Source organism: Triticum aestivum, chromosome 6D, assembly GCF_018294505.1.
Source record: "Triticum aestivum cultivar Chinese Spring chromosome 6D, IWGSC CS RefSeq v2.1, whole genome shotgun sequence".
Classification (NCBI taxonomy): Eukaryota; Viridiplantae; Streptophyta; class Magnoliopsida; order Poales; family Poaceae; genus Triticum; species Triticum aestivum.
The window spans coordinates 179,535,028-179,547,276 of NC_057811.1; the positions used below are offsets into that span (position 1 = coordinate 179,535,028).

General features: G+C 45.3%; 1 protein-coding gene across 1 annotated transcript; it reads left to right on the plus strand.

Moving 5' to 3' along the window:
• Positions 1-5,843: 5,843 nt before the first annotated feature.
• On the plus strand, positions 5,844-11,527 carry LOC123144384 (25S rRNA (cytosine-C(5))-methyltransferase NSUN5). The gene is made up of 13 exons (XM_044563502.1): positions 5,844-6,176; positions 6,723-6,781; positions 6,957-7,007; positions 7,202-7,334; positions 7,983-8,068; positions 8,306-8,404; positions 8,492-8,545; positions 8,991-9,135; positions 9,740-9,801; positions 10,054-10,141; positions 10,618-10,701; positions 10,797-10,958; positions 11,053-11,527. Exons 1-13 carry the CDS (start codon positions 5,906-5,908, stop codon positions 11,277-11,279), a joined length of 1,521 nt encoding a protein of 506 aa, XP_044419437.1. The 5' UTR covers positions 5,844-5,905; the 3' UTR covers positions 11,280-11,527.
• Positions 11,528-12,249: the final 722 nt, after the last annotated feature.

Below are 12,249 nucleotides of genomic sequence, written 5' to 3' on the forward strand. Positions count from 1 at the left end.
GTTTTTGCCACCTCATCTTTGCATTGGAGGACAAAGTGGATGACACTCAATGGGTTCTCACACACTTCTCTCATCTCTCTTTTTGTGGCTAGGAGGACTAAGTTTTTCTCTCTTGGCGAAGAGTCGCTCAATTTTGGCTTGTGGCGCTCACTTTCTTTTTGGTGGTTCTCTCTCTCACTAGTATCTCCACGATGGGCGGATGCTTTCTTGTCGGCGATCACTTGGCTTGGTGACATTGGTCGAAGCACATACTCCTTGCCCTTCATCTTGAAGCTATAGTGGTTGGTTCTTCCGTTGTGGATGACTCCGCGGTCGAATTGCGAAGGTCGTCCCAAGAGAAGATGGCACACGGACATAGGAACTACGTCGCACTCCAAGGTGTCCTCGTAGGCGCCGATCTTGAAAGAAACTTGCACCGTATGCTCTACTTGAATAGTGTCGGAGTCGCTTAGCCATTGCACCTTGTAGGGATGAGGGTGCTTCTTCTTGACCAATTGCAGCTTGGAACATAGCTCTTCACTTGCCAAGTTGTGACAACTTCCTCCGTCGATGATGACTTTCACGGAACGCCCGTTGATGCCGGCCTTGGTGTGGAAGATGTGGCACCGTTGGTCTTCTTCTTGGTGGTGTTGGAGCGTCAAGACCTTGGAGACCACGAGAGAGGGACTTGAATCGTTGTCACAAAACACTTGATCATCTTCATCTTCGTTCACGCGCCGGTGCATGGCCACGTGCTCAAGGGCTTCCATTTCTTCTTCACTCATCGAGTCGTATGTGCCATCATCGTTGAAGATCATGGTTCGCTTGTTGGTGCATTCGAAGGACTTGTGTCCTCGGCCACCACAAGTGAAGCACTTGTCTTAACGGAGTCGTTTGGTGGCGCCGAAGATGAGGGAGTCTTGGATTTGTAGGTGCTTGCCGGAGGACGAGTCGAGGAAGGCGTAGCTTGCTTGGAACTTGACTTGTCGCGGGTACTTGGTGATGCTCTAGTTGAGGTAGGAGTTGCCGAAGTCGCGAGAGCTTGAGAGTAGGAGCCGTAGGTCTTGGAAGAGTACTTGGCGTATTTGAAGTCATCTTGCACTTGTCGCTCGACCTTGGTCGCTTGATGAACTAGCTCGAGAAGGTTTGTGTATGGTTGGAAGTCGGCAATCCGCTTGATTGGGTGGTTGAGGCCATTCAAGAAGCGTGCCATTGTTTGCTCGTCGTCTTCCTTGACATTGGATCGTATCATGGCAATCTCCATTTCTTGGTAGTATTCTTCCACCGTCTTCGTGCATTGCTTGAGGAGTTGCAACTTCTTAAAGAGATCACGGGTGTAGTGTGTAGGCATGAAGCGAGCTCTCATGACATCCTTCATTTCCGTCCAAGTTGTGATTGGTGGTTCGCCTCTTGTTTGTCATCGCTTGATCACTTGTTCCCACCAAATGAGGACGTAGTCTTGAAACTCGAGGGAGGCCATGGCGATCTTCTTTTCCTCGTCGTAGTTGTGGAGACAGAATATCTTGCCCACCTTCAAGGCCCATGGGAGATATTCTTCGGGATCATTGCTTCCGGTAAACTTGGGCATGGTGAACTTGAGCTTGCCGTAGCGGAGTTCTTCATCATAGTAGCAGTTTTGATGTCGCTCTTGCCGTGGAGGAAGGTCTTCAAATGCACGTCCCTCAAGATGTCGCTCTTGGCGTGGGGGAGAGTCTTGAGGCACTTGTTTCACTTGGTGGCATTCTTGTCGTGGAGGAGGACGAGGAATATGCGCTTGGTTGCGCCTTTCTTGTTGTTCTTCGTGATGTGCGGCTTCTTCTTGTATCTCCCGACGAAGAGCTTCCTCTTGTTCTCGCACTTGGCGGTTGCGCTCTTCAACATCTCTAGTGGACTCGCAGAGTGCGCGTTGTGCTTCGAGTGCTTGTGCTTGATGGATGGCGTCATCATCTTGTGGTTCTTGACGTGGCACTTGCGGAGGTATTTGCTCTTGCTCCATTTCTTCTTGCGCTTGTTGTCGCGCCCTTTCACGTGCTCGTACTCGGTCTTGTAAGCCATTGCCATGGAATGGATTTTCTTGAGCTAGGCGATCTTGAGGATCATCACGTCAAGGGACCCGAGCTCGGGGAGGACTTGTATCCTAAGAGTAGTCCGAAGATTGCCGACTTGAGCGGCGGCTTGAGTGGCGCCGTCTTGATGAAGAGGACGAGGAAGACGGGCGTCGCACGATCATGTTGCGGAGTTCTTCCATTTGGGTGGTGAACTTGTCGTCGATGTAGTCGCGGTTCCTTGCTTCCGATTGACGAAGGTCGGTGGTGAGTTTCTCAAGGCATTCACCCAAGGCCTCACTTTCTTGATGGAGAGCTATTTGCGCGATGAAGAAGTGGCCCTTGGTGACGTAGCCGGGATCAACACCTTGCTCCTCAAAAAGCGGGTTCGCCGACGAACTTGGCCTATCCATCATAACCAAGTGGGGTGAGTAGGAAAATGAGAGAACAATACCCAAGTTACCTTTTCCGAGGATTGAGGATGTAACAAGTGTCACTCAATGTAATGCCACAATAGGAGAATTGGAACCGGGTTTGTTTCTCACACCTACAAGTAAAAGGCTTATGGAGTAGCTCGGTTAGGATGGTATCAAATTTTCCAAACAAAATGTTAGTCAAGATATCGATAAGGTTGAGAAGCTTCACAAAAATGCAAGTAAAGCAAATAGATCAAAGCCAAGACTATCACTAGGAACACACACACAGAAGATAGATGGGATCCGCACAACCAAGGAGTGAGCTCAAAATGTGCAACCACGGAAAATGCTCTTGTTGTGCGAATGCTAGAGAGACGCTAGCTCGATTGCTCAAATGGGCAAGATACGCTTGGGCACCAACCTATGAGAGAAACATGCCGTCTTCAATCCCAACTATGCTATGTGTGCGGTGACCAAGATGATATGTCTATGCAAAATGGCTCAATGCTATTGCTTACAAGATCTTTGTTTATCCTCTTTTGCTTAAAAGCTTTTTTTCTATGCTTGATGCTCGAGCCAAGTATGATATGAGACAAGTATGTAAGATATGCACGGGAGAGACTTATGGTACTAAGATGATAACAAGATCACTACGGTGCACAATAGCATGGCCCGGCAATTCTCAACTTGCTAGTCTCGATGGGTAAGCAACGCAAAATGGCTCGGGTTATCAATGCAAAAGCAAGGGTAGGAAGTAAGTGTCGTCGAGGTTACTGCCCTTTCTTACGGTTAGCGGTGAAGATGACTCCGAGGTGATGATGAATGGCGGTGATGTCGATGTCACACATTCCTAAGTAGCCGAAACACCTTAGGAAACGGAAACCGCAACTCAAAATCGGTCAAATGTGGAAGGTGGGTGCTATGATGATGAATTTTTGGATGGAGGCTAATGGTGGTGGTAATGATATATGTGGATGGGGGATGTCAAGAGCTTCCAAACGAGCTAAAGAACACAAAAAACGGACTTAGAGTTGGAAGTTATGGCCAAAACGGTGGTGTAGTTGGGCTGATTCGGGGGGGGGGGGTGCGGGCACCCAGGGGTGAGAGGTGCGGGTGCCCGGGGTGGTCAGGGGGAATTGGCCCGGGGGTTCGGGGTGCGGGCACCCGGTGGTGGCCGATTTGGGCAGAGAATTTTGGGGAAAGGCAAAATTCTGTGGATTTCGTGGTGGGAAGGGTGGGGGTTGTTGGGTAGGGGCTAGATCCACTTGCCAAACATCAAATCCATGGACCAAAACAACCAAATCTCACAAGATACAACAAATTGCAAGAAATTTTTTGGGGGCTATTTTTGTGGGGATTTTCGAATTTGGACGAAAAAACAACAAAATCAAGCTAGCAAATGGGGGGATGGGACTCCAAGTTGTGAATCAACCTTGCTCATGATACCAAGATGTTGTAGGGTGAAACCCTAGATGGGATCTTTTCACACTTGGAGGGGGGGGGGGAGAGGAAGAACACTCAAGAACACAAGGAACAAATCACTCAAACAAACCCAAATATCACATCCACTAGAGTAGCATACATGAGATCCACAAGATTACATGAATAATGCAAGGAAAATAGCACTAGGTAAGTTCTTCCCACTAGGTGAGGTCTTGATGTTGATCTTCTCCAAGAGGAGGGCTTGATAATCCAAATGATTCTTCCCTAGGTGGGGGCTTGATCTCCAAGAGGAGGGGATACAAGGAGCAAAGTCTCTCTTTGTGTTCTAAATACTTTGTTATCCTTCCAAATGAGCTAGGCAAAGAGTATATAAAGGCTAGGGACGAAACTTGGAGAAAGAGGGGTACAAAGGACCAAAATATCCCTAAAACACGTAGCCACGGAGGAGGGGGGCGGGCACCCGGGGGGTGAGGCCCGAGCACCCGGGGTGCACAGGAGGCCGGGTGGCTGAGGGGACCGGGCACCCGGGGCGGTCAGGGAGCCGGCCCGCGGGCGGCTGAAGGGGCCGGGCACCCGGGCTGCTCCAGCCAGCGCCAGGCAGAGGGGCCGGGCACCCGAGGCCTCCAGGGGCGATCCCCAGCTGGTGGCTGGGCACCTGGGGTGTCCAGGACCTCCAAGTCCTTCTTCTTCACGACTCCTTCCTCCTTCTTCTCCTTCCCGGATGCTTGGGTTTCTGTCCTCTCCTTCTCACGATCATCTTCTTGGTATCTAAAAATGCATAGCGTATCTCTTTGAGGTATAATCTCATTCTCGTGGGAAACCAAACGAAACTCGGAGAGGAAAGAAGTGACCTCGTTAGCGATGTTGCGTGCACGTGCTCTTGTCATTGGTCCTCTCGGTGCTTGCGGTGGTGATGGAGTGTCGGTGTGGGTAGTCGAGGGATGCTCCACATCATTGGTTCTTGCTGAGGGAAATACTAATCAGCTACTATATTGCCTTCCTCTTCGGGGAAAATCCTAACGCAGCTCACAAGTAGCACACGCCCATCACGCAACCACCCTCGTACGCGTGCCACTCGTCCCTCATGAGTCTCTTCCTTTACCTTATCTTGTACACAACAAATGTGAGCCACTTATTTTCTTCATCTTTTTCTTCCTCCTCCTTTCTTCAACGGATTCAGCACACCACAATCACGTCGGCCGTCGGCACCTTCCTGCTGGCCCATGACGAATCAAGGCCTTCGCCTCAGCGCGACCTCGACCACCCTCCTTCACGCCCGATGGCAGTCACGCCGCCCCTACTAGCCCCACGTCGGCGACCTATACATGTTCCAGGCCGACCACCAACAATGTTTGCATCCTCCTTTGGGCCTCCATGTCCCGGCCTCCAGCACCACTGTCACGTCCATCAAGAGGTTAGAGACGAGTTTCTGCAACAACGACACTGTTCCAAATTAGGCGGCGAACGACAAAGGAGATTTAGTTTTCTGCAACAAGCCTCTTGTTGCAGACGGCCGAGTGCAACACTATGTTTGTTGCAAAGGGGGCAACAACGCCGTTTCTACAACAAGGGTCTTGTTTCTCACATGCCTTGTTTCAAAGAAAAAATGGTTCGGCGGGAGCGCAACAAGTCTCGTGCTGCAAAGTGCCGAGCGCAACATGGGCCTTGTTGCAAAGGCTGGTGCACACTCACGCGGAGAAGATTGGACGAGTGCCGAACTCGCCATCCAACGCCTAAGAAGGCGGCAGATAAACATCACCCAGCCGACGCGTAGCACATCCAAAATTAACGTGCGAAGTAAATGAAAACAAACGAAGTACTGAATAGTGTTTGAAACTCCAAAAAAATTCAGGAATGTATTCATGAACTGTACTCCTTTTAGATTAGATGTGAGCATTTTGATATTTATTCCCCTTTTCTAGACGTGACTTGATTTTGGCCGCGCACCATAAAACCCAGCAATCGCAATTCTTTCCAGACGCTTACCGTTACCTAAAACCCAGAACCCGCAACTCGGCAGCCATGCCGCCGCCGCTCAAGAATCGCAGCCACGCTCCCGCGAAGGTCGGGCAGAGCCGGCCGCCGCCACGCCAGCCGGGGCGGTGGATGGCGAGCCGCGACGCTGGGGAGCGAGCGGCCTTCTTCGCGCGGCGCGAGGCGGCCACGGTGCTCCGGCGCGTGCTACGCGGGGACGCCTCCAAGCGCTCCGGGGGATCCATCAAGTCCCTCGTCTTCTCCCCCTCCGTACGCAACAAGCGTGCCACCTTCGCCCTCGTCTGCCAGACCCTCAAGTGTAAGCCCCAGCTCCAACCGGCTGCCTTCTTGCGCGCTCGCGTGCAAGGTGTTCGATGTAATGCCAGTCCAGAGCCCCGTTGCTGCATTCTCGCTATGATATCCAATGCGTCCGATAGAATGCCGCTGTGGAGATATATGCTGCTAAATGTGCGCATCAACTTCTATTTAATGCCCTGGTTGAAGATACTTTAATGTCTTTACTACCTGTGACATAATCCTTTTCGTCCAAGCACGATCTATAGAATGAATAAATATGCCAATGTTAACAGAGTGGATTTCTGGCTAACTCAAACTTCCGGAGAATGATGCTCCGCGAACCCTAATTATAAAACAACTAACCTTGAAGAAATGTACATATTCGATCAGTATGTTAGTCCATCCGATGAGAATGTACATAGCTGACGACCAGGAAATAAAACCATATGTGGTGCTGCTTGAAATAAGCAAACTCTGCGGTTATGCTTTTCCCCTTGTGCTTTAACTCTCAGTTTGTATGTTCCTGCATTGACTTCTCCCTCATAATTTCTTTGTTTCCTTTAATCAGATCTTCCAATTCTTAAGGAGGTTTTAGCATCAAGTGGAGTATTCAGCAGCAAATGGAAGGTCAGCCATCTGAACTAAATGTTATGAATTAATTGATTCCCTTCTTGCTATACACTGTTTATACCAGCCTTGTGTTGATAGGTTTCATGGCCTTTAAGTGTCTACTTATAAGTTATAACACCGCCAGGGAAGGAAGTAAGGCATAGATTGACTATGCATTCCCTTTTTCTTGCAGAAACAAGAGGAATTAGTTTATGTGACGGCCTACGACATCCTCTTCGGTCAGGTTTGTCAGTTACTATGTTCTTTGGATCAGTGTCTAACCTTCTAATTGTTAAGTTCTAACCTTGTAGCTATAACACAGTTAAACTTGAGTTATGGAATTAAGCACTAGTTTGCCATGTCATTCGCTTGATCAGTCTTGTTGTTCCGCTTCTTCTTCCCATCCAAAGAAAATCTGACATGAAGTAGCATTCGTAGGAAATTGCAGTTTCTGGATCTGTCGAGGAGTATATTATGCTACATAAAGATACTTTTAGGACTGCTCTTCAGAAAATATGTGTTAAAAGGAAAGTCAGTAATGTTGAGGATTTGTTAAGCGAGAAAACTACAGGTATCCTTCTCTGTTCTCTCTGACATGTTCCTTTTGTAATAGATCATTGACTGTTCCTCTAATATGATTGCCCCTGCATCTCTGAGCCGCCTGATGATCTTGACCATCCAGATCAAATGCATTCATTTGATCACATAATTCTCTGTACATGGCATAATAGATTGTGTCACAGCTGTAAAGTTTAGTTTTTTTCATATGCAGCATCTATGTGAGGTGTTACATCTATGAACTTCAACTATTTCATATGCAGTGTATTATATGAGGTTGTTTTCTTGTGTCAACGCTCAACACTGACTTTCATGCTAGGTTTGAGACTTTAATCATTTTTTATGTCGAGTACTTTCTGACCCCATATGATAATTGATAAGTTCTGGTTAACTTAGGGAAATCTGTTAATTGTATTTTAGATAGTATCCTTCAAAAGAACAACTAATAAAACAGTAGCCATTTTCATACACTTGGAAAAAACAGTTTAATTTTCAATATTAGATCACAACCGTGTCCTGGAGAAGGTGCACCACAACTGCTGCTGTGCATTTGCTCAATTTTGACATGTCAGTGATATGCCATCCTCATTATACATAAATTAAATGGTACTAGCAAAATTTTGTGCATGCAACGCTGTTCATTATTCTTTTATTTTTGCAGTCAAACCAAAGCCCAGGTTTGTTCGTGTAAACACACTCAAGACCACAACAGGATCGGTTATTGAAGTACTAAGTAAAATGCACAAGGTACTTCACCTATCTTCTACTCCCTCCGATCCAAAATAAGTGTCGCAGTTTTGAACTAAGGTTAGTTGAACCTCAGTTGAAAACTGTGTCACTTATTATGGATCGGAAGGGGTAGTACTGTTTAGCAAGCATGTTTCTCCAAGTAACAAGCCTGCTGCCAATGTTTCTTGGTATAACTTAGATATCACTTTCATGCTCTACCATTCTTAGTGATACTCGAAATTCACCTCTTGGTAGGTTGATAAAGATGATATGGTTCCAGACATGTTGGTGCTCCCACCTGGAACTGATATGCATAAACATCCATTGGTCACAGATGGAAAGGTGTTTTTGCAGGTGAAGCCTTGTGATTCTGTAGCATCTGCATCTGAAAGAAACTTTATCTAATATCATTTCCTCTCTCACTTTAACCTGTTTGCACAGGGAAAAGCAAGTTGCATGGTGGCAGCTGCATTGAGCCCTAAGCCGGGTTGGAAGGTTAGTGTAGTGTATTTAATCGCACTAGTTCTTATCGCATATATTTATTTTTGTCTTGCTAGTTGCAACCATTTGAGCTAAATTTAATTTTAATTACATTTCCATCTTTCTTAATTGATAGGATTTTACACAACAATATTCTGGACCTTAGTACTGCATCTTTAGTACTAGGACGTAAAATTGTGGCGACGCGGAGTTTTCTTGGAAAGAAAAGTTTTGAGGGATGCCCGCAGTGTAAAATATAATAATCCTGAAATTTATCACTTAACAATTTGTATATCGTTTTTAAAGTTTGCAAATGAAAAGTCTATGCTTATTTACTATGCTTCATGACTCATGATTATGGAACGAATGTTGCATTCTGAGCAGTTGATAAGTATCACTTTACATACTTAGGACTTGTATCATGTCAGATCATTAATTTCCAGTTGAACATTAAACTTAGGTTATTGATGCATGTGCGGCTCCAGGGAACAAAACAGTCCATCTTGCTGCACTCATGAATGGAGAAGGGAGTATTATTGCTTGTGAACTTAACAAAGAGAGGGCCAAGACATTGCAACATACTGTCAGAAGATCTGGAGCAAACAGTATCCTTTCTTAAATGCTTTATTATTACCTCTAGCTCTAGTGATCTCGCAATTATATATTTCCTAGGCATTATTTTACTGTTAAATCATGCTTTTCACCTTGCATTTAATCTAGGAAAAAAATGTTTATAAGTTCGCATAATTTCTGCAGTAAAGTAAGTACCTTGTGAATTCTTTTGACCTTCAAATACAAATCCCCTGCTAACCCGAGTGAGGTTTCAAATGCTTTTGTTTTGTGACAGTAGCTTTCATTTGTTTCTTTGACATTTATTCACAACGGCACAAAACTAACAGCATTCCATCTTTCAATCAGGCATATCTTTGCACCTTCTTTGTGTATGTGGAAATGATCATGCATTCACTTGTCTTCTGGCTACTTTGACCCAGCCCTTGATATCATTTTTCTCTAAAGTGTAATACACAAACCATTATGTCAAGGGGGTCGCTGTGATATATGTGGACTATCTATGGTGATCATTTCTTTGTTTAATTGTATGTAGTCTTTTCCTTCCAATTTGCAACTGTATCCACCTGTTCACCATATACTATGTTACAAAGTTTGTGACATGATACAATGATCAGATTTTCTTAACCAGTTTTGTAGATATTGAAACAGTTATTGGTGACTTTTTGAATATAGACACCAATGATCCGTCATATGCAGAGGTTTGTAGTACTTGTGTTGTTATTGTTACTATTGTTAGAAAGATTAGATTCATGTATTGAATTTCTGGTATTGACATCCATAATGATCTACTCCCTCCGTCCCATAATGTAAGACGTTTATGAGACGGCGGGAGTATTGTCTATTGATGAAAACTTCAGACAAGCATACGGTTTTTGAGCTTTCCATTTGTCTTGTCGAACAATCAACCCTAAAATTGTGTTGTGTGCTTCAATACAATGATGATTGTGCAGGTTCGTGCTATTCTATTAGACCCCTCTTGCTCTGGATCTGGAATCTCTACCGAGAGACTCGACCACTTGCTTCCTTCATATTCTATAGGTAACTGTATGCTATGGAGGCTGCTCTTACGACATATATGTACTTCTCGTATTCAATATGAAAACTTGGAATCTGCATTGTGTGTTCATACCACATTGAGTTCATCCTAGTTTTCATACCACATTGAATCTTTTCGTATTCAATGTGTGTTCATGCCACATTGAGTTCATCCTAGTTTTCTCCGCAAACCATGATATTTTTTTTCCTGGGCAAAATAAGAAGGCTAAGGTTCTGTTAGCATCTTATGCAGTCTGATACTCTGATGGGTCATCCGGCCTTCTGTAGTTCTGTAGTTGGCACAGGGGCTTTGCTTGCTTGGTCAATTTTCACCTGAAATAATGAACATTCGAGTGTCAGGGATGTTTCTTAAGGTCTACATTTTTTCAAAGATGCAAGTGAGGGAAACAGATTCACCCCACCACCATCATACCAGTATCCAATTGGAACATTTAAACTAAAGAAACCCTGTTCTGCAGATGATCAGGATGATGCAGGTTCAAGCGCAAGGATCCGGAAACTGTCCGCCTTTCAGCGGAAAGCTCTCTCACATGCTCTATCATGTAAGTTCCTACTCTACTCGGTCTGTTTAATGATCACATTTCTATGGACAACTGTCGCAGAAACTGAAGTGAAAAGCTTCCGTCCACGTCTGCAGTTCCCTCTGTAGAGAGATTGGTCTACAGCACCTGTTCAATACACCAGGCAGAGAATGAGGATGTCGTCAGCTCTGTGCTACCTTTAGCCTCATCACTCGGTTTCGAGCTCGCTACCCCATTCCCTCAATGGATGCGCCGTGGCCTTCCGGTCTTCGACGGAGGTATGCTCCCTTTCCCTGAACAACTCAAATACGCTTCTGGATGACCTTCTGTTGGCATGAAATTATACACCCTCACGGCTTTCCTTGTTTGCAGCCCAGCATTTGCTTCGGACGGATCCCGAGGATGACCTGGAGGGATTCTTCATAGCGCTGTTTGTGAGGAAAGCAGCCGCCGCTGATGCTTTGGAGCCTAGCGAAGACGGTGGCGCGTTGGGAAGGAAAAGGAAACGAGCTTGCACAACGCGAAGCGGAGGTCTCAGGGCGTTCAGCTCCTTGAGATTGTCCAGGATGGACGTGCTCTGCTCCATCTGGGGTATATAGAGATGTTGCCCTAGGATCTTTGAGCGATTTCTTTTGGTAGCGGCAGCTGAACGAAGCCGGCGTTGGACTTGTAGCTGAATTTTGCATTTTCTCGATATGTAGGCAGAATTGTAAACTAAGGCCATTGTGCACGTTCAATTTTGAAGCAATTAACATCGAAAAAGAGACGTGTATTACTACTATTGCACCCAAGAACGCGTTATCATCGACAAGAATCGGAAAGGAAATTGTGTCAATTCCTATCTTAACGAGAGATGTATTTTTGACTGTAAGATCAGATTAGGCGGCTGAAAACTTTGGTACTCGGGTGTTACATGCAGTGCTCACTTTTTTAAACAATAAAAGTCATCTGCATTAGTTGTAGAGCCATATTAAATTTGAAATCCTTTTAACTCTCATATCGTATGGCTAGAACGAAATGTCATTTTACCATGCTCTACTATTTATTTTTTAACCGTCGTTATCATGTACTCTATCCATTCCAAAATAAATGTTATGGTTACCATGACACTTATTTTGGAACGGAGTTAGTAGCGGTGCATGAACGATCACACTATCATTGACAAGGTACTAGTAGAAATATAGTGCAAGAGACGATGGAGGTGGCTACAGAGAGGGCAATATAGGGCCGAGCAGTGGCGAAGCCAGGATTCACACAGGATAATTTGCATCACAATTAGATAATATCTACTCCCTTCGTACCTAAATACGTATATGACGTTTTGGTAGGCTAGGAGGGAGTAGGACACATACAAAGATATGAACTCTTGATAGATATGAACTCTTCAGAGAATCGTAGCGTCACAGATCAGACAATCAAACAACAACAATCTTATGCATAACAGTATAAATTCGACACTAATACAAGATGAAAATAGAGAGAGATTAGTATATACTAATCCAGCCTAAAATATACTAGTGTGATATGTTAAACCTTGGCTAGTTTGCTTTTGGAGCCGGAAGAATTGAC